The following is a 22,881-nucleotide window of genomic DNA, read 5'->3' on the forward strand; positions in this document are numbered from 1 at the left end:
AGTGTGTCACTGTTTTTACCCACTCTGCAGCGGGGAGTGGTTATGAAACATACAGGTCCAGCCTTGTGTAATTGGAACAGGGGCAGTCCTTTGCCCTATAGGGAGAAAATCTGGCAAAATCTTTGCTTTGCTGTTTCTCTGTATCCCATAAATCCAATCAAGAAATAGAGTTGATATAGATAATCTTCAAATACCTAAATTTTCCCTTATAGTGTTCTGATGTGTTTTATTCAATAAATCATTTTAACTAATGTCCCTAGGACTACCTTACACCTATTAATCCTACACCTCCTATGTCCTAAAACTTAGCCTTTATTAGTTTTGCTTGCAATATCTAACTATGGGATATTAAAATTGCCAGTATGTCTCAACCAATTGTAATTGTATCTACATTTACTATTAGTAGCCTCCTATCTAGGATTGCCTATCTAGGATGAAACATTGTTGCCTTTCTGGCTGCGCGATGCCAGTATGAGTGCAGGCACAATGTTTCGATTATCCCTATGTATATTGGCTGAAGGACTGTACTGTCGGGGGGCAGCGTGAATCTCAGGTTTTAATACAGTACAGTCCTTCAGCCAATATACATAGGGCTGTGTGATAAGGATCTGTGTGATAAGGATCTGTCCTTTTCTTCTGAAGCTCGCTGCCCAGGCTAAAGGTGTGAGACCTCCAGCGATGCCGGAGCCACACAGACTGGGGAGATGCAAGTTTTATGAGGTTTTGTCATGATGATATCTGATTGATAGATGTATCCTGGCATGGGGGCAGGAAGATTCTTTTGGTACGGATGTGCTAAATTTACTCTTATCTCTGAGCTGTGCTAGCAAGGTGAATTACTTCTGGGTTAAAAAAAAAAAAAAAAAAGATTTTTAACTTTTGCGTGCAGGCGAAGGCTCTGGTGATTTTAAAACTGGACGCATTCACGATTTCTTCGTGTTGCTGAGATCAAGAATCGCCACAGTCGCATATAATGCCCTCGCATAAATGCCCTTCGTATATAATGTTTTACAGGGTCAGCTCAGCCCCTCGTATATAATTTTTTAGATGGTCAGCTCACCAGCAGGCCCTCGCACATAATGTTTTACAGGGTCAGCTCACCAACAGGCCTTCGCATATAATGTTTTACATGGTCAGCTAACCAGCAGGCCCTCGCATATAATCTTTTACAGGGTCAGCTCATCAGCAGGCCCTCGCATATAATGTTTTACAGGGTCAGCTCACCAGCAGGCCCTCGCATATAATGTTTTACAGGGTCAGCTTACCAGCAGGCCCTCGCATATCATTTTTTACAGGGTCAGCTCACCAGCAGGCCTTCATCTACAATCTTTTACAGGGTCACCTCCCCTGAAGGCCCTCACATACAAGTTTTTTAGAGAGTCAGCTCACCTGCAGGCCCTCACCTACAACATTTTTGAGGATCAGCTCACCTGAAGGCCCTAGCATATAATGTTTTAGAGGGTCAGCTCACCAGCAGACCCTCGCATATAATGTTTTACAGGGTCAGCTCACCATCAGGCCCTCGCATATAATATTTTAGAGGGTCAGTTCACCAGCTGGCCCTTGCATATAATGTTTTACAGGGTCAGTTCACCAGCTGGCCCTTGCAAATAATGTTTTACAGGGTCAGTTCACCAGGAGGCCCTCGCATATAATTTTTTACAGGGTAGGCTCACCAGCAGGTCCTCACCTACAATGTTTTACAGGGACGGTCACCAGCAGGCCCTTGCATATAATTTTTTAGAGGGTCAGCTGATAGTAGGCCTGCACCTAAAATCTTTTACAGGGTCATCTCACCTGCAGGCCCGCACCTAAAATATTTTACAAGGTCAGTTTTCCAGCAGGCCCTCGCATATAATGTTTTCCAGGGTCAGCTCACCAGCATGCCTTCACCTACAATCTTTTACATGGTCAGCTCCCCTGAAGGCCCTCGCATATAATTTTTTAGAGGTTGAGCTCCCTTGCAGGCCCTCGCATATAATTTTTTACAGGGTCAGCTCACCAGTAGGCCTTCACCTACTATCTATTACAGGGTCAGCTCACGAGCAGGCCTTTACCTAAAATCTTTTACAGGGTCAGCTCAACAGCAGGCCCGCACCTAAAATCTTTTACAGGGTCAGCTCACCAGCAGGCCCGCACCTAAAATCTTTTACAGGGTCAGCTCACCTTCAGGCCTGCACCTAAAATCTTTTGCAGGGTCATTTCACCTGCAGGCCCGCACCTAAAATCTTTTACAGGGTCAGCTTACCTGCAGGCACTCACCTAATTATACCTAATAGGTAATTTGCACACATGCTGCCTTGCTTGGATATGGTAACTGTAGCCGTTTCTTAGGCTCCCTCTCCAGATTTGAACCCTGATTCCCCGTTACCCATGGTCACTATGGTTTGCTCTGAAAATAGCATTGAAAGTTGATAGGGCACACATCTGAATGGATCATCGCCGTCACGGTTATCTAGAGTCAGCGGCAACAGGCTCTCGCCCATAATGTTTTTGATGGTCGGATCAGCAGGCCCTTGCTCCAAATGTTTTTGAGGGTCACCAACAGGCCATCAATAATAATTTTTTAAGGCTGTGTACGATGCCCTCTTTTATGTGTAACAAAGGATTTATTGGAGTGCCAGTTCCTTGTAATTTTTGGAAGTCCTTTCAGTTAGTGCACTTTATGAGTGAAGAAGTCCCACTACCTGAACAATTGTACCACAATGTGAATATACAGGTCCTTTATGTGATATATAGGTTGTATCAGAGTGCCTCTTCCTTGTAATTTTTGGCAGCACTTGCACTTTATATACAAGTAAATATACAGGGAAGAATGTTTCCTAACAATTTTTCCTCTAAAATAGATCTTTTTATCTTCGGTTTTGTGTGTATTATTGTCAGTCTGTAAAATTGGCGTACTACTCGGACAATATTGTTCCGAGCGGCGACCAAAATGTATCCAGACATCCTCCCTATGCTGTTCCCGAACTATTTCAGTGGTGTTTCCATCAATTTCTGACCTTTTCATGACAATCAGACACCCTCAGGTAGAGCACCCGAGCATCCCGAGGTGTTCTACTCGAGCACCCAAGCACTTCCGTGCTCGGTCAACACTAGTTTAGAAGTTTCAGCTCCTTTACATGTGGCACCCTGTTTTTAAAGGGACCAAAGTAATTGGACAGTTGACTCAAAGGCTGTTTCTTGGGCAGGTGTGGCCAATTCCTTTATTATTTCATTCTCAATTAAGCACATGAAAGGTCTGGAGTAGATTTGAGGTGTGGTGCTTGCATTTTGAAGATTTTTGCTGAGAAGTAAACATGCTGTCAAAGGAGCTTTCCATGCAGGTAAAACAAGCCATCCTTCATCTGCGAAAACAGAAAAAAAAACATCTGAGAAATTGCTACCCTATTAGGATTGGCATAATCTACAGTTTGGCACATTCTGAGATAGAAAGAAAGCACTGATGACCTCAACAATGCAAAAAGATCTGGATGCCCACGGAAGACAACAGTGGTGGATGATCGCAGAATAATTACCATGGTGAAGAGAAACCCCTTCACAACAGCCAACCAAGTGAACAAAAACCCTGCAGGATATAGGTGTATCAATATCCAAATATTACCAGAAAGAGAAGACTGCATGAAAGTAAATACAGAGGGTTCACTGCACGGTGCAAGACACTCATCAGCCTCAAGAATAACAAGACTAGTTTGGACTTTGCTAAAAAGATCTAAAAAAAACAAACAAAAAAACAGCACACTTCTAGAAGAATATTCTTTGGACAGATGAAACCAGGATTAACCTCTACCAGAATGATGAAAAGAAAAAAGTTTGGCGAAGGCATGGTACAGCTCATGATCCAATGTATGCCACATAATCTGTAAAACACGGCGGAGTCAGTGTGATGGCTTGGGCATGCGTGGCTGCCAGTGGCACTTGGTCCCTAGTGTTTATTGATGATGTGACACAGGACAGAAGCAGTCGGATGAATTCTGGGGTTTTCAGAGACACAATGTGTGCTCATATCCAGCCAAATGCAGCCAAACTGATTGGCCAGTGTTTTACAATACAGATGGACAATGACCGAAAAAATAAAGCCAAAGCAACCCACGAGTTGAATATTCTTGAATTACCAAGTCAGTCACCTTATCTGAACCCAATAGAGCATGCTTGTTAAAGACTAAACTTCAGACAGAAAGTGTTAAGGGTAATATTAATTATTAATGTTTTGGATAATACCAATAATTAATATTAATAAATAGGCGTGAGTCGTCTAGTGATGACTTCGCCTATTTATACTATAAAAGGAATTACCTCTAGCTAATTAGCTAATTGACTAGCTAACTAGCTACACATCTGCTGCCTTACACTTTCCATGAACTAAACTACATGTGCGACTTACTACTACTATACTACGGCGGTCACTAAAAACACTATACACTGTATTATGAATATTAAAGTATTTATTACACAATAGCAAATATACAGTCTAATAATACGCTGTATCTATGTATATTTATAGATCAATTGGTTATAAATATATATACATATAGACGCACACACCGCAATACAATAATAGCACTACAATAAACACAATACAAACCTAATTACACTACACAATACAATTTCCAATTCCACCCCACACACTATCTATACATTACACTTATATGGGGTTAGATCAGGGCAGGGCACCAGGGGTACAGCAGGGGTAAACCAGGCAGAGTACTGGCAGCAGCAGTGAAGGGGTTAATACAGGGTCAGGGATGCAGGGGTTACAGGGGATCACAGGGATTACAAGGCAATGCAGAAAGGGATAGCAGTGGTTCAGGGCAGCAGGGGTTAAGGAGGAGGCAGGGCAGGCAAAGCAATACTTAGCCAGCTGGCTGCTTTCCTCTTCTGTCCCTCTCTTCAATACTGCTGGTGGATTCTTCCTGAGCGCAGCGCTGTGTGCTGCTTGCGTTCTTCTGCCTCCATCTTGGGAGCCGGATAGGGTTTGTCCAGAGCGCTGCCTGCGCTCTCTATCCGGGGTGGTTGTGGGCATCTGGGGCAGGTCGGGGGTCACTCCTCTGAGTGTCGGCTGTGCTCTCCTTTTCTGGGGCTTGAGGAGTCACTGCCTAGCGCAGCAGCAACTGCGCTATCTTCCTGGAGGGGGAGCTGGTCTTGTGAACGCCGCATGCTCTCTCCGGCATCTGGGGGGGGGTTGCAGGCTTCTCTTGAGAACAGCACAGCGCTCTGCGTATTCAGGGAGGGGGGTAGGGATCCTGTCTAGTGCAGTGAGGACTGCGCTATCTTCCTGGAGGGGGAGCCGTTCTTGTGAGTGCCGCACGCACTCTCCTGGCATCTGGTGGGTGCGAGGATCGTGTCTGTCTCTTTGAGCACAGTGCCGCTGGGGTATTTAAACCCCACGGCACTCACTCCCATTTTCCCATGCCTGCAGCCAGGTCCACGTGGGCTGGCGCAGTGATATGGCGTCACCGCACCATCCTGCGCTCCCAGTCGGGGGGATCCTTTAATTCTCCTGCCTGTGGAGATATTGCATACCCCTGGAGCTGTAATTACAGCGCCGGAGGTAAGCGGCATACAGGGGCAGGAAAGCTCTTTGTTCTCCTGTCCCTGGTATGCATAACATCTCCAGCGCTGCCGGAGAGGTTATCAAAGGGCAGAGGATCTTTATTGATCCTTGGTCCTTTGAAGTGGCCGAAACTGGACATAATTGTCGAGTTGTTGGCCTCTCCCTCCTGCAGGCACATATCAGATGGGGGGGGGGGGGGGGCACACATAACTGGGGGGAATATGCTTGCCGCATTATAAATTTATATCTATATGGATGCTTGGGGCACATCCTTTTATATATATATATATATACATATATATACCCAATATAAACCTGGGGAACGTTATATAAATATATATGCAGATGTATGCAATAACTGGGGCATACATATATATATATATATATATATATATATATATATACACCCAGACATACCAGTGGCAATGCGTGGCCACAACGTGGGGGAATGAATGGGCAGTAATAAGCATATATATATATATATATATATATATATATATCTGGGGGAAAAACCATATATACATATTTATATATGACTATGAAAATTGTAGATTCACACTGAAGGCATCAAAACTATGAATTATATACATAACCAAAAAGTATGAAACAACATAACCAAAAAGTATGAAACAAATATGCAAAAAACCTTTTGCTTTGATTACTGCTTTGCACACTCTTGGGATTCTCTTGATAAGCTTCAAGAGGTAGTCACCTGAAATGGTCTTCCAACAGTCTTAAATGAGTTCCCAGAGATGCTTAGCACTTGTTGGCCCTTTTGCCCTCACTCTGCGGTCCAGCTCACCCCAAACCGTCTCAACTGGGTTCAGGTCCGGTGACTGTGGAGGCCAAGTCATCTGGCGCAGCACCCCATCACTCTCCTTCATAGTCAAATAGCCCTTACACAGCCTGGAGGTGTGTTTGGGGTCATTGTCCTGTTGAAAAATAAATGATGGTCCAACTAAACGCAAACCGGATGGAATAGAATGCCGCTGCAAGATGCTGTGGTAGCCATGCTGGTTCAGTCTGCCTTCAATTTTGACTAAATCCCCAACAGTGTCACCAGCAAAGCACCCCCACACCATCACACCTCCTCCTCCATGCTTCACAGTGGGAACCAGGCATGTAGAGTCCATCTGTTCACCTTTTCTGTGTCGCACAAAGACATGGTGGTTGGAACCAAAGATCTCAAATTTGGACTCATCAGACCAAAGCCTAATGTCCATTCATTGTGTTCTTTAGCCCAAACAAGTCTCTTCTGCTTGTTGCCTGTCCTTAGCAGTGGTTTCCTAGCAGATATTCTACCACGAAGGCCTGATTCACACAGTCTCCTCTTAACAGTTGTTCTAGAGATGTGTCTGCTGCTAGAACTCTGTGTGGCATTGACCTGGTCTCTGTGTATCCACCTGACTTCTCCACAACACAACTGATGGTCCCAACCCCATTTATAAGGCAATAAATCCCACTTATTAAACCTGACAGGGCACACCTGTGAAGTGAAAATCATTTCAGGTGACTACCTCTTGAAGCTCATCAAGAGAATGCCAAGAGTGTGCAAAGCAGTAATCAAAGCAAAAGGTGGCTACTTTGAAGAACCTAGAATATGACATATTTTCAGTTGTTTCACACTATTTTGTTGTATATAATTCTGCATGTGTTAATTCATAGTTTTGATGCCTTCAGTGTGAATCTACAATTTTCATAGTCATGAAAATAAAGAAAACTTTTTGAATGAGGAGGTGTGTCCAAACTTTTGGTCTGTACTGTATATATCAATGAAGGGGCAGATTATATACATATATATATATATATATATATATATATATATATATAACTGAAGAAAGATAGGACTGCACTCCGGATAAAAGTGAAATTCTGTGAGGCTTTATTCACCCATAGTATGGCAACTTTGCGACGTTTCGGCTCACAAGAGCCTTCTTCCAGCGCTGGAAGAAGGCTCTTGTGAGCCGAAACGTCGCAAAGTTGCCATACTATGGGTGAATAAAGCCTCACAGAATTTCACTTTTATCCGGAGTGCAGTCCTATCTTTCTTCAGTTATAATATTGGGTCTCTGCCGTTGCCCTTGTGGATTTTGCACCCACGTTTAAGGTGGTGCTCCCTCAGGATTTCTCTTTTATATATATATATATATATATATATATATATCCATATATATGCCCACCTGACTTCTGTCTACAGAAAGGCCCACAAACAGCAACTTAAAACAGCTGCAGTAAAGGCCTGGCAGAGCTTTTAAAAGGAGGAAACACAGCTTCTGGTGATGTCCATGAGTTCAAGACTTCAGGCAGTCATTGCCAACAATGGGTTTTCAACCAAGTATTAGAAATTTACATTTTAATTACAATTATTTAATTTGTCCAATTACTTTTGAGCTCCTGAAATGAATGGATTGAGTTTAAAAAATGCTTTAGTTCCTCAAATTTGTATGCAATCATTTTGTTCAACCCACTAAATTAAAGCTGAAAGTCGGAACTTCAACTGCATCTGAATTGTCTTGTTCAAAATCCATTGTGGTAATGTACAGAACAAAAATTATAAAAATGTAGTCTCTGTCCAATCATATATGGACTTAACTGTATACTCCATAAAGTATTTTTGTATGACTCTATTAATGTTACTTCCAAGCTACCCTTACTAGTCATTGTTCAACAAGCATGCCACTGTTCAAGCGTAACATTTTCTTACAAGTCAATCTACCAACCATTCATAAAAACTAGTTTATTATCAGAGTGTGCAATTCAAGAGTATAAATGAATGAGAGAGATTTGCAAATTTCCAAGTTTCAATTTCTCTACTTCTATAATACATAGAAATAACTACAAAAATAGTTATTACTTTACATTCCTCATATTTCTACTTCATGTTTGGATCATTTTGGGAATGACATTTTATTTTTTGGGAGCGTTAGAATGCTTAGAAGTTTAGAAGCAAATCTTAAAATTTTTACGAAATTTTCAAAAAAACCCCACTTTTTAAGGACCAGTTCAGGTCTGAAGTCACTTTGTGAGGCTTACATAATAGAAACCACACAAAAATGACTGCATTCTAGAAACTACACCCCTCAAGGTATTCAAAACTAATTTTACAAACGTCGTTAACCCTTTAGGTGTTCCACCAAGAGTTAATGGCAAATGGAGATAAAATTTCTGAATTTTGATTTTTGGGAAAATTTTAAATTTTTTCCAGTAACAAAGCAAAGGTTAACAGCCAAACAAAACTTAATACTCTTTGCCCTGATTCTGTAGTTTGCAGAAACACCCCATATGTGGCCGTAAAGTACTGTACGGGGCACACGGTAGGGCGTAGAGGGAAAGTAATGCCTGACACTGTTTTTCTTTTAACTAGGCCCATGTGCAGCACGAGGCCCCAAAATGACCTCATCTTGGCTGCACTGACGGGAGTCCAGCCAATGACCCTAGCCAAAAAGGAGCCCGGGTGTTGAGCAATCAATGAACTGTTGGGCGTACAGGTTCGTTTGCTCCACCATCAGATTAAAAAAGTGGTCACTGAAAAAAACCTAAAATAGTCATATTCAGTGAAGCCCACTGTGGGAATCTGGATTCCTGCTTGGCGAACAAAATCACAGGCTCAAAATGCTCTGCGGTATACCAGACAAGTTCAACGGTAGGGGGCTTAGGTGGACTTATCTAGTGGGTTGGAAAACTAGTAGGAGCCCCAGAGCTGCTCGTACTAGTGTGGGCCACAGTGTCCCTAGCATGGCGGTCCCCTTGCTCCGCCTGGTGGTTTCTCCGCCACCTTGGGGCTCATCATCATTGCTAGATGATAAGGAGGACACGGATGACAAAAGGAAAGTGGGGTCATCTTCGTCATCACTGGGGCTCTTGGATTTGGAGGCAACGCAGGGCATATGCCTCCGAGAACGTCTAGCGGGCCATAAGGGAGTGTGTGTGTGCGTGGAAAACTTTGACTGTGCGTGTGTGGGGGGGGGGGGGACGGGTGTTCACTAACTTTTCCCTACACCTCCCCAAAAAAAAAAAAATAATAATAATTTAAATCCCCCCCCCAAAAAAAAGATTCAAACGCGCTACTCAGCGGTAAGAAGGTGATCAGCGGTGGGGTGGGTGATGCGCTAAGAGTGCCGGCCACAGTCAGCGCATGAAAAAAAAAAACACTTGCGCCCCCCCCCCAAAATGTGTGTGGGAGGGTGGGGGGTGCAAGCTGCAGCACCCCTGGGGGTCTAGGGTCACACAGCTGAGTGCTGTGGACCTCAGACACCAGATCTGGGTGCTGAACTGCAATAAAAACTTTTTTTCCCCCTAACTCTCTCTCACTATCTCTGCCTAATCTAACTCTCCGTACCTCTCCCAAAAACACGGATGTGTGCCTGATGACACAAAAAAACTCACAACAGTCGGAGGCTCCTCCCTCTGCCACTCCACGAACCTGTATGAGCGGGGAGAGGAGCTCTGGTAATTCAAAACTGCCACTCCTCCCGCCTACCTGCCCAGCCGACCAATCAGAAACCATAATCATCCAAATTATAACAAATAAAGGCTTGAAATATATCTGGTGTATTATCACACCACCGATCACCGACCTATTCCGGGTTATCGGGTCACCAGAGACCCGAATAACCCAGAAACGCAGCAAACCACAGGTCTGAATTGACCTGCGGTTTGCTGCAATTGCCGACATGTGGGGGTCACAAGATCCCCCTGGTTATTGTGCCAAGTTGCCTGCTCAATGATTTGAGCAGGCACCTTGTTCCGATCACCGCCCGCCGCGCGGCAGTGATCGGAAATACACAGGGCGTACAGATACGCCCTGTGTCCTTAAGTACCATGACATCAGGGCGCACCTGTACTCCTTTGGTCCGTAACAGGATAAAAGGTGAAACTAATATATGAGATAGACTTGTTACATGCAAAGCAAGATATTTCAAGCCTTTATTTGTTATAATTTGGATGATTATGGCTTACAGCTTATGAAAACCCCAAAGTCACAATCTCAGGTACCCTTTGCTCAGGGGGTATGGATTAAGTAGGTGACTAGAGTGTGACAATTTGAACCTAGAATATTGAACCTGATCACAATCTTCTTAGTTTAAGTTGCATTAATGCAACTCCTTTTAAGTTGCATTACTGAAATAAATGAACTTTTGCACAATATTCTAATTTTCACCTGTATACAAGTGACAGATTCTGAGGCATGTTCTTTAACCCTTTAATGACCAGCCCAGTTTCTCTCAGGGCACAAATTTTGCTTAAAAATATTCCAGGCCCCATTGAACAATCAGGCATAGAGCTGCTAAAAAGTTTAAAAAAAACATAATCAACCACATTTTAGAAACTAAAACCCTTAAATTATTTAAAATTGATTTTACCATTTATTTTATCATTTAGGTGTTCCACTGGAAGTAGGGGCAAAATAGAAGTAAAATGTCAGCTTTTGTTTTTGCAAACTTTCCATTTGAATCCATTTTTTAAACCTTAATATGTATAACATTGTGTTTGCAGTTTATAGAACCACTCCATATGTGGTTGTAAGCTGCTATATGAGCACACAGCAGGGTTTAGTAGGGAAAGAGCGTCATATGGTTTTGGGAGGGCATATTTTGCTGGAATGGTTCTTGAGCACCATGTCATAGTAGAATAGGCACTGAGATACAGTGGATATAAAAAGTCTACACACCCCTGTTAAAATGTCAGGTTTCTGTGCTGTAAAAAAATGAGACAAAGATAAATCTTTTCAGAACTTTTTCCACCTTTAATGTGACCTATAAACTGTACAACTCAATTGAAAAACAAACTGAAATCTTTTAGGTGGAGGGAAGAAAAAACTAAAATAATGTGGTTTTATAAGTGTGCACACTCTCTTATAACTGAGGATGTAGCTGTGTTCAGAATTAAGCAATCACATTCAAAATCATGTTAAATAGGAGTCAGCATAAACCTGCCATCATTTAATGATGATTAACCTCAAATAAAGTTCAGCTGCTCTAGTTGGTCTTTCCTGAAATTTTCTTAGTCACATCCCACAGCAAAAGCCATGGTCCACAGAGAAGGGTGCAAAAGAATTTCCAAGGTATTAGATATACCATGGAACACAGTGAAGAAAGTCATCATCAAGTGGAGAAAATATGGCACAACAGTCACATTACCAAGAACTGGATGTCCCTCCAAAATTGATGAAAAGACGAGAAGAAAACTGGTCCGGGCGGGTACCAAAAGGCCTACAGCAACATTAAAGAAGCTGTAGGAATATCTGGCAAGTACTGGCTGTGTGGTACGTGTGACAACAATCTTCCGTATTCTTCATATGTCTGGGCTATGGGGTAGAGTGGCAAGACGAAACCCTTCTCTTACAAAGAAAAACATCCAAGCAAGGCTACATTTTGCACAAAAAAAAAATCTGAAGTCTCACAAAAGCATGTAGAAAAAGGTGTTATGGTCTAATGAAACCAAGGTTGAACTTTTTGGCCATAATTCCAAAAGATATGTTTGGTGCAAAAACAACACTGCACATCACCAAAAGCTCATCATACCCACAGTGAAGCATGGTGGTGGCAGCATCATACTTTAGGGCTGTTTTTCTTCAGCTGGATCTGGGGCCTTAGTTAAGCTAGAGGGAATTATGAACAGTTCCAAATATCAGTCAATATTGGCACAAAACCTTCAGGCTTCTACTAGAAAGCTGAACATGAACATCTTTCAGCATGACAACGACCCAAAGCATACATCCAAATCAACAAAGGAATGGCTTCACCAGAAGAAGATTAAAGTTCTGGAATGGCCCAGCCAGAGCCCAGACCTGAATCCGATAGAAAATCTGTGGGGTGATCTGAAGAGGGCTGTGCACAGAAGATGCCCTCGCAATCTGACAGATTTGGAGTGTTTTTGCAAAGAAAAGTGGGCAAATCTTGCTAAGTCAAAATGTGCCATGCTGATAGATTCATACCCAAAAAGACTGAGTGCTGTAATACAATCAAAAGGTGCTTCAACAAACCATATTATTTTATTTTTATATTTTTTCCTCACTCCACCTAAAAGATTTCAGTTTGTTTTTCAATTGAGTTGTACAGTTTATAGGTCACATTAAAGGTGGAAAGAGTTCTGAAATGATTTATCTTTGTCTCATTTTTTTACATCACAGAAACTTGACATTTTAACAGGGGTGTGTAGACTTTTTATATCCACTGTACTTCAACAGTGGAAACTCTCCAAAAGTGACCCCATTTTGGAAACTACACCTCTTGGATTTTTTTTTAGAGGGGTGTACTGAGTGTAGAATTTAGAGACACTTGGCCTTTAAAATAAAATATTAAATTTATTCCTAATAAAATGTTGCTTTAACTAAATTTATTTCATTTTCACAAGGGATAACAGAAGAAAAAAGATCCCGTAATTTGTTACCCATTTTCTTCTGAATACGGACAACACCCCAATTATTTACAGCTTTTTCAGCTTACTGTGCCAAATTTATTCTTACATTTTGCATCAGCCTCAAATAATCTTTAATGCACATGACAAGCATTTGACTAAATACATTCATTTACTATAAATTTTATTTTCGTAATTATAGCTTCATACTTCCAGAAAACCTTATTTTAGGTTATTGCATTGTATTGTGTATTTTTGTATTCTTAATCTTCACAACAAATACAAATTCCTTGACAGACTCATGAAAATGTGCACATTTGCGAAGATAATGTTATATAAACTTAGGACTGTGCTTTGCGTATCATAAATTTTTTTATATTTTATGTACATTGATAGCTTTATAAAATATACATTAAATACTGGTGTTAGAAGTGAGAATCAGTAAGTATAGCATTCTACATATAAAAAATGTATACTTTAATTCTGCTAGTAGGGATTATATAAGATATATAGAGATTAATTTGAAATATCACCATCTATTCTTTTTACACACTTAGAGCATGAGGGAAGACAATAGGCAAAATGATGAATATTAGGTCCCACCAACTTATCTGTTAATCACCACCCCTTCCTGCTAAGCCACAACCCTTTTTTGGGCAAGTCAGAAAAAAATGTTGAAACACTAGTTGTGCCAAATGGCACCAAAACTTTTAGACTTAGATTCTAGGTGCAGACAAATCTGTAAATCTGGGCTTTTGGCCTACAAGAGATGTCTGGTTCAGATTTCTGTTGCTCTGAAGTGGGAAATTCTATTTCTCACTTCTGTTAACAAGTCACACACAAAATGTGACTGTTGATTGTTAAGAATGTGAATAGTGGGAAGATTTACCGATATTGGCGTTTCATGCAGCAATGTAAGAAATTATTATATATAAAAAATAAATATTATATACTGTATATATTGTACCCTCCTACTGGGTCTGATCTGATTCTTAAGTTGGGTGTAATAAAGAATGAAATTCTAAAGTACGTATATTGTACAGTGTGGAAATATTATTGCAATTATTATTGATGTGTAAATATGGAAGTATAAAGGAACAAAAATAAATAAATATCACATACAGAGAGACTTTTACACAATAATAGTTACAATTGCTTACCCCCTTAATGACCAGGCCATTTTGCACCTTCGTGACCAGGCATATTTTTGAAAATCTGACATGTATCACTTTATGTGGCAAAAACTTTGGAACACGTTTACTTATCCAAGCTATTCTGAGATTTTTTTCTCATGACACATTTTATTTCATGACAGTCATAATTTTGAGTCAATATATTTCACCTTTATTTATGAAAAAATCCCAAATTTGCCCAAAATTTCAAAAAATTCACAATTTTCTATATTTCAATTTCTCTGCTTTTAAAACAGAAAGTGATACTTCAGAAAATATTTATCACTTAACATTCCCCATATGTCCACTTTATGTTGGCATTGTTTTGTAAATGTCATTAAAAAAAATTTGGGGACGTTAGAAGGCTTTGAATTTTAGAAGCAATTTTTTTTAAAAAAATTGTTGCCCTTATGATATTTAACTAGGTGTGCAGATCTACCCAAGCCATCCAACATATGCAAAATAACTTTGAGGTTTACTGGTTCTCAGTCAGATGAGAGCTGGTTTGGAATATCTCATAGTGCACAAGGCTGCCATTGTAAGGTATGCTGGCTGTTATCTGTCTCATGGATAGATTGGACACATACCTGGCTTTTGGCATATAGCCTTTGTGTGGTTGTCTATTGTATGTTGTACTTAATAGGAGTCTAAGACGCATCCAGCTATCCTCTTAATGCTGTTGCCAAACCATTTTGATGGGGTTTCCATCAATATCTAACCTTTTTTTATGAACCAGAACACCCTCTTGTCTTCCGAGCAGGTGGTTTCTGGTTGTCTCCCATTTACTTCCATTGTATTAAATTGTATTCGAGCACCCAAATTATTCGGCCGAGCACTTGGATCTGCCGAGCATAGCAATGCTCGAGCCGAACAGGTATTCGAACAAGCATGCTCACTAATCATGTGCTATTTTTATGGAGCAGGTTGTTACAGATGCAATGATATCAAATATGTATACTTTGTTTGTTTGCTTCAGTTTTACATAATAAAGCATTTTTGAAAAGAAATTATGATTTTGTGTCTCCATTTCTGAACACCATATTTCTTTTATTTTTTATCGTCTTCTACAGGGGTTCGTTTTTTGTAGCAAGAGTAGACATTATAATTGGTACCATTTTTTGGTACATATGATTTTTTGATCATTCATTATTACAGTTTTTGGCGCATGGTGACCAAAAAAATGAGTAATTTTGGCAGTTTTTATTTATTTATTTTTATGGTGTTCATCTGAGAGGTTAGGTCATGTGATATTTTTATACAGCAGGTCATTACGGACGTGACTATACCTAATATGTATACATTTTCTTATTTATTTAAGTTTTACACAATTATAGCATTTTTGAAACAAAAAAAAAATGTTTTGTTGTCTCCATAGTCTAAGAGCCATAGCTTTTTTTACATTTTTTGGCCAATTGTCTTAGTTAGGGTCTCATTTTTGGTGGGATGAGGTGAAAATTTGAATGGTATTATTTTGGGGGGCATACGCCTTTTTGATAGCTTGGTTTTGCACTTTTTGTGATGGTACGTGACCAAAAAATTGTTTTCTGTCACTGTTTTTATGATATTTTTAACTATCATTAGTCACTAAGGGGTTAAACTACAAAATTACAATATAAAGATACCCCCAAGACTATTTGGTTGCATGGGTTTGTCTAGGTCTCTCACCCCCCTTGGGTCTCACAATCCGGACTTTTATATGATTAACAGCCAGTTCTAGAATCTTCTAGAACATGGCCTGGACACATCTGATTGGTTGCTCCCTATGATTTGCTATAACTTTTTGGTTAACTCTCATTCATAGAAGTAGCTGCAATGTCCAGCATTTTCCTTCCCCCCTAGCCACTGTATCACCTACTGGACAACTGTCACACATTCCTTAGGCAGTTGACAACTATTACTGCCTTTGCTATGTTAAAGGGGTTCTGCACTTTGTTTAAACTGATGATCTATCCTCTGGATAGGGGGTCCCGAGTGTAGGACCCCCGCCGATCAGAAGCTGATGATCTATCCAGATGATAGATCATCATTTTAAACAAAGTGTAGAACCCCTTTAATGTTTCATTTGTTCAGACAGATAATACCTGCTCAGACTGGCTTTGAGAGGACACTAATGCGTCCTTAGATACGTCCATGATACCAATACAATATTTGGTTTAGATTATTTTCCTGAAAATGAATACAAATCTGTATTTCTTACAGTAGTCTAAAACCTATGTGATCTGCAGTTAGATGTACACCTGTTAATATATTTAGTGCATCTTTTGACAGTCCATGCACTAGAAAATCAAATATATGCCAACCATGAACTGGCATACATTTGTGTTTTAACTTATGCCAGTTTCTGGTGTAAATTACTGCAAATTTGATAGACACATGTGACCCCCTCCTTTCTACTAAGTTCCGCTCAATCTTTTTTTTAAACTCAGTGAATGAAGGGGAAAATTAGCGCAACAATTTCAAACTTTTTTTTAAACTTATTTGTGTAGCCATATCTACACAAAACTAGTTGTCTGAGACTGGGTTTCCTTCGCCAAGAAGCTGTATGCAATCATGAGGCCAGTATATGTCATGCAAAGCATCAAGCGGTGTGCTATCAAGCTTCCATTGGACTCTGGAGAAGTTGAAATGCATTCTCTCAAGTGATTTTTGTTTTAGTACTACAGCTATATGGATGGGTGTGGTGGAAAATACTAGGTCTTTACTTCCAGTGCAGCAAAATATTTTCATGGTACTGAATCCAGGTGAACTAATTGGGACTCCATTTTTGCTACACCTACCCAGCCATCGCTAATGTCACAGCATTCTACATATGTGCTACTGGCTTCTCCTTCTAGCTGTTTGGTATATTTTTTTTTTACTGCTTCACAATGGGTTGAGTTTATGATCTTCAAAACAGAACATGTTGTACCCATCTTAAATGGTGATTGAATGCAATCAATGTTTTGTTTGGTCATTTCAGGTAACCTTGCACTACCTTCATCTATTTGTCTGAAATGTAATATTAACAGTGTCGTTACCCTTTTATTATTGATTGGAAGCAGAAAGAGATATGGAATTAAACTGTTGATGTTATTGCTGTGATTTCTGATGATCAGTTTTCTTCAACTTTAGGCTTTCTTCACTGAAGAATACATACATGAACACCCTGAAGATTGTGAGAAACTGAACAAACTAAAGGATCTCATAGCTTGGCAGGTATGTTTTACTAGTCACCCAAAGAATGTATTTTTGTATGACATTTCTAATCACAGGGCATGCTGATAAAATTATGTGTATAAGGAGGCACTGCTGGTTTAATTAGATGCAGGGTTGAAGCTGGTATAATCATTCTAGAACAAAACATTTCCAGCTGCAACTAGGGATTAAGTGGTTCACATTATATTTGCCTTTCAATTATACAGTATTTGTATCATGGTCAACACCCAGATACAATGTATTCAGGAAGTCTTCAGGCCCTTTCACTTTTTTTTTTAACATATTTTTATGTTGTAGCCTTGTAAGATAAAAATAAAAATAAATCACATTTTCCCGATTTTTATGCACTCAGTAGAATGTTTCAAATTCTTTGCTAATTTATCAATGATGAAAACATTTTTGAATTGCCATAAGTATTTAGACCTTTGCTCGGTTTTTAGTTGAAGCACCTTTGACTGCCACCAGTTGTCTTGAGAATGATGCCACACGATTTACTCACCTGCATCTGGGGATTTTCAATCATTCTTCTCTGCAGATCTTCGGTGGACAGCCTTTTTCAGGTTATCCAGGGATTTTTGATAGGTTTCAAGTCTGGGCTCTTGCTAGGCACTGAAGGACACCCACAGAGCCACTCTTGTGTTGTCTTGGCTGTGTAATTGTTGGAAGGTGAGCCTTTGGCCCAGTCTGACATCCAGAACACTCTGGGTCAGGTTTTCATTAAGAATATCTATGTCTCTGTACTTTACTCCATTTGTCTTTCCCTCAGACCTGACCAGTCTCCCTGCCCCAGCCGCTGAAAAACACCTTCACAGCCTCCCTGCCACCACCATGCTTTACTGTAGGGGTGGTATTGGGAAGGTGATGAGCAGTGCCTGGTTTCCTCCAGACATGAATCTTAGAATTGAGGCCAAATAGTTAAATCTTGGTTTCACCAGACCAGAAAGTCAGTGTCCTTTAATTGCATTTATACAAACTCCAGGTGTGCTTTAATGTCTCTGTTACTGAGTTGAGTCTTTTTCTGAAACTTTGCCATAAAGCCCAAATTGGTGGAGTGCTGCAGTGTTGATTGACCTTCTGGAAGTTTCTTCCATCTGCTCACAGGATCTTTGGAGCTCAGCCTTAGTGACTATTGGGTTCTTGGTCTCCTCTCTTATCAAATCCCTTCTCAACCAATTACTTTGATGGGGTGGCCAGCTCTATGAAGAGTCCTGATTGTGCCATTTAGGAATTATGCAGGCCACTGTGCTCTTGAGAACTTATTTGCACCCTTCTCTAGGTTTGTGCCTCTATGCAATCATGTGTCTGGGCTCTGCAGGCAGTTCTTTCCTCACCATGGCTTGGTTTTTGCTCTGATATGCATTATCAGCTGTGAGAACGTATATAGATAAGGGTGTGTCTTTCCAAATCATGCCCAATCAACTGAGTTTACAACAGGTGGACTTTAATCAAGCTGTAGAAACATCTCAAAGATGATCAAGAGAAATTGGAGGCTCCAAGAGATAAATTTCAAGTTTCGAAGCAAAGGGTCTTAATACTGATGTCTATACAATTTTTATAATTTTCTCTTTATCAATATATATTTTTTGAGGCAATCAGAATAGATCCCTGGATAAACAACCCCTCTCTAGTAACTATAGCCTGTAATAATATTATACTCCAGAAATTCATCCAAGCCCCTCTTGAATTCCTTTATTGTACTCACCATCACCACCTCCTCAGGCAGAGAGTTCCATAGTCTCATTGCTCTTACCGTAAAGAATCCTTTTCTATGTTTGTGTACAAACCTTCTTTCCTCCAGACGCAGAGGGTGTCCTCTCATCACAGTCACAGTCCTGGGGATAAATAGATGATGGGAGAGATCTTTGTATTGTCCCCTGATATATTTATACATAGTAATTAGATCTCCCCTCAGTCGTCTTTTTTGAAGTGAATAACCCTAATGTTTATAATCTTTCAGGGTACTGTAGTTGCCCCATTCCAGTTATTTTTTTAGTTGCCCTCCTCTGAACCCTCTCCAGCTCTGCTATGTCTGCCTTGTTCACAGGAGCCCAGAACTGTACACAGTACTCCATGTGTGGTCTGACTAGTGATTTGTAAAGTGGTAGGACTATGTCCTCATCACGGGCATCTATGCCCCTTTTGATGGAACCCATTATTTTATTGGCCTTGGCGGCAGCTGCCTGACACTGTTTTTTACTGCTTAGTTTGCTGTTTATTAAAATTCCTAGGTACTTTTCCATGTCAGTGTTACCCACTGTTTTACCATTTAGTATGTACGGGTGATTTGCATTATTCCTTCCCATGTGCATAACCTTACATTTGTCCGAGTTAAACCTCATCTGCCACTTCTCTGCCCAAGCCTCTAATCTATCCAGATCCATCTGTAGTGGTATACTGTCCTCTTCAGTGTTAATTACTTTACACAGTTTAGTGTCATCTGCAAAAATGGATATTTTACTGTGCAAGCCTTCTACAAGATCATTAATAAATATATTGAAGAGAATAGGGCCCAATACTGACCCCTGAGGTACTCCACTAGCGACAGTGAGACAATCTGAGTGTGTACCATTAATAACCACCCTCTGTTTTCTATCATTGAGCCAGTTACTTACCCACATACAGACATTTTCTCCCAGTCCGAGCATTCTGATTTTATATACTAACCTTTTATTTGGTACAGTGTCAAATGCTTTGGAGAAGTCCATATATACGACATCCATTGATTCACCACTGTGAAGTCTAGAACTTACCTCCTCATAGAAACTGATTAAACTAGTTTGACATGATATGATGATCATGCTGATATTATGTTATTCGCTTGTTTTCATTGAGATTCTCCATGATAGAAAACCTTCAAACAGTTTACCCACAACAGATGTTAAACTTACCGGCCTATAGTTTCCGGGGTCTGTTTTTGCACCCTTTTTGAATATTGGCACCACATTTGCTATGCGCCAATCCTATGGAACACTCCCTGTCAGTATAGAGTCTGTAAATATCAGAAATATGGGTCTGGTTATGACATTACTTAATTCTCTTAGGAAATGGGGGTGTATGCCATCTGGAGCTTAAATGGATCTTTACATTACAATCTTTAGAACCCCAGGGACTCGATATTAAATTTAACGTGAATAGTGTAGATAGGTAGAATAGTTCAGGTATTTATGTCTGACTCAGTATAAACATTGTTTTTATATTGTATGGTACATTATCACATTTTTGGGGTCACCATTTTCACTTGTTTTATTTATTGTATTTCTTATATTTATACACACAAGATCACTGATATGATGTGTATCTGATATGCTGCTTTATCCGACCCCAAGCTAGCTATGCTCCAAATTATGGTCTGCTATTGATTCATTGCAATGCGCAATATGCATCCTGCCTTATGGACTATTGATCTAATATAAATTGGATAAATCGCCCTGGCCTTGGGATTGATATTGGTGTGTGAGACATGGTGTCACCCAAGAATGTAACAGAAAAATTAGTGAAATTTATTTACCTGTCTACTAGGTAGAGCAGGGGTATATCACAGCCAAAAAATGTTGAATGTCATAGGAAAATGTAACAGGAAAATTATGGAAATTTATTAGGCTGTCAACTAGGTAGAGCAGGGGTATATCACAGCCAAAAATTGGTGAATTTCACCTGAAAATGTAAAAGACAAATTAGTGATTTTTTTTTTACCTGTCTACTAGTTATAGCAGTGGTATATCACGCCAAAAATGAATAAATTTCACCCGCAAATGTAACAGACAAATTAGTAATATTTTTTTACCTGTCTGGTAGGTATAGCATGGGTATATCACACCCAAAAATTGGTCAATTTTACACAAAAATGTAACAGACAAATTAGTGATTTTTTTATTACCTGTCTACTAGGTAGAGCAGTATTATATCACACCCAAAAATTGGTGAATGTCACACAAAAATGTAACAAACAAATTAGTGATTTCTTTTACCTGTCTACTAGGTAGAGCAGTGGTATATCACACACATAAATTGGTGAATTTGACCCAAAAATTTAACAGACAAATTAGTGATTTTTTTTAACCTGTCTAATAGGTATAGCAGTGGTATATAATAGTGATGAGCGGTAGGGGACATATTCGAATTCGCGATATTTCTCGAATATTTTTTAGAATATTCGTCGAATATTCAAAAATTCGAAAATTCACGATTTTTTTATTGAAAAAAATCGGCAAGGTAATGATTGTGTAATATGCGAATTTTCGTAATTCGAATTTTAGGATTCAAATTTTTATTGCAAATTTTTCAACTTGCAACTATTAGACAAAGAAGATTATAGCACTATATTAGCTAAATTGCTCTATATTCGATTTTTTTTATATTCGCTATATTGCTATAACAGTTTTTTCGAATATTCATAATATATAGCAATATAGCGAATATTCAGAAAAAACGAATATAGAGCAATTTAGCTAATATAGTGCTATAATCTTTTTTTTTATAGTTGTCATTTTTTTCCAATCTGAACTTCAGACAACTATTAGACAAAGAAGATTATAGCACTATATTAGCTAAATTGCTCTATATTTGTTTTTTTTTGAATATTCGCTATATTGCTATAACTTAGTTTTTCGAATATTTGTAATATTCTAAAACAAGAATATATAGCAAATTAAGTATGGATGGGCACTCATATAAGGAGGTATAGGACACACTTTAATATTAAAATAATTGATAATAAAAAATACAAAATACAGTTCATGCATAAAAATATTCTATTGAATACTACACATTCCTGGCTTTAAACTGAAGCTGGCAGTCCAAACAGCCAAATTGTGTAACTGATGGTTACTCCTGGTTACATGAAAAACCAAAGGCTGTTCGGACGGCAAGTTCCTGCCAAGTCAGGCAAATTGATTATACAAAATACGTATAAAAGATGCTTAACACATTTGGCTAAACAAGAAATTCGTTCAGTATAGTCCTATATGGGGGGAAGCAAAAATAAATAAATGCTTAGTTGGCACTGAGTGTTATCTCAATGGGTTTTTAACCTGCGTCCTGAGATGTTATTTGACATATGTAGCAGTCTCTATAGGAAAGATAGACTTCCTTCTTTAACTGTTGCTGTATTTGTATCAAAGTTCTGTCTTTAAATGTAGATGATATTTCTCCTCTTATTGCTTAGATGTGGTAGTTTAACAAGCTTGACCCACTATGTGGGCTTACCTTCACCTGCGTGCCTCTGTTCGTTTGGTGGGTTTGCGGTCCACAGTATATGCCGGCGTCCCGGCTCTGAAGTTCACCGCGTCCCACGTGTTTCTCAGCTGGCTTGCAGGGTTTGAGTCAGTAGGAGGATCACCCGACGCAGGTTAGTGACGTCTCGGGTTTCCTGTCCTTACGGAATGAGACCGTTCTTTTTTCTTTCTTTATTCTTTGTAGTGCACTCTTTATTTGTAGGTCATCTGTAATTCAGGGTATTCCGCCAGACGCGTTTCGAGGAGACGCTGTCCTCTTCCTCAGTGGCATACCCCAAATCTTACAACGGTCTCTATTTATAATGACTTTCGGTCTATTTCAAAACCCGATCTGGATTCTAATTGTGTCTCAAAGGAAACCCCGGTC

The 22,881-nt window shown here is 39.7% G+C and overlaps 1 protein-coding gene across 3 annotated transcripts in view; it reads left to right on the plus strand.

The window, feature by feature from the left end:
* DOCK2 (dedicator of cytokinesis 2) overlaps positions 1-22,881 on the plus strand; it is a 1,177,826-nt gene that overhangs the window by 998,796 nt on the left and 156,149 nt on the right. For all 3 annotated transcript variants that reach the window (XM_044280877.1, XM_044280878.1, XM_044280879.1), the window contains one exon: positions 17,197-17,280. In XM_044280877.1, coding sequence (XP_044136812.1) covers positions 17,197-17,280 — 84 coding nt within the window. The remainder of the gene's footprint in view (positions 1-17,196; positions 17,281-22,881) is intronic.

This window comes from Bufo gargarizans, chromosome 2 (genome assembly GCF_014858855.1).
Source record: "Bufo gargarizans isolate SCDJY-AF-19 chromosome 2, ASM1485885v1, whole genome shotgun sequence".
In the NCBI taxonomy this organism is placed as follows: Eukaryota; Metazoa; Chordata; class Amphibia; order Anura; family Bufonidae; genus Bufo; species Bufo gargarizans.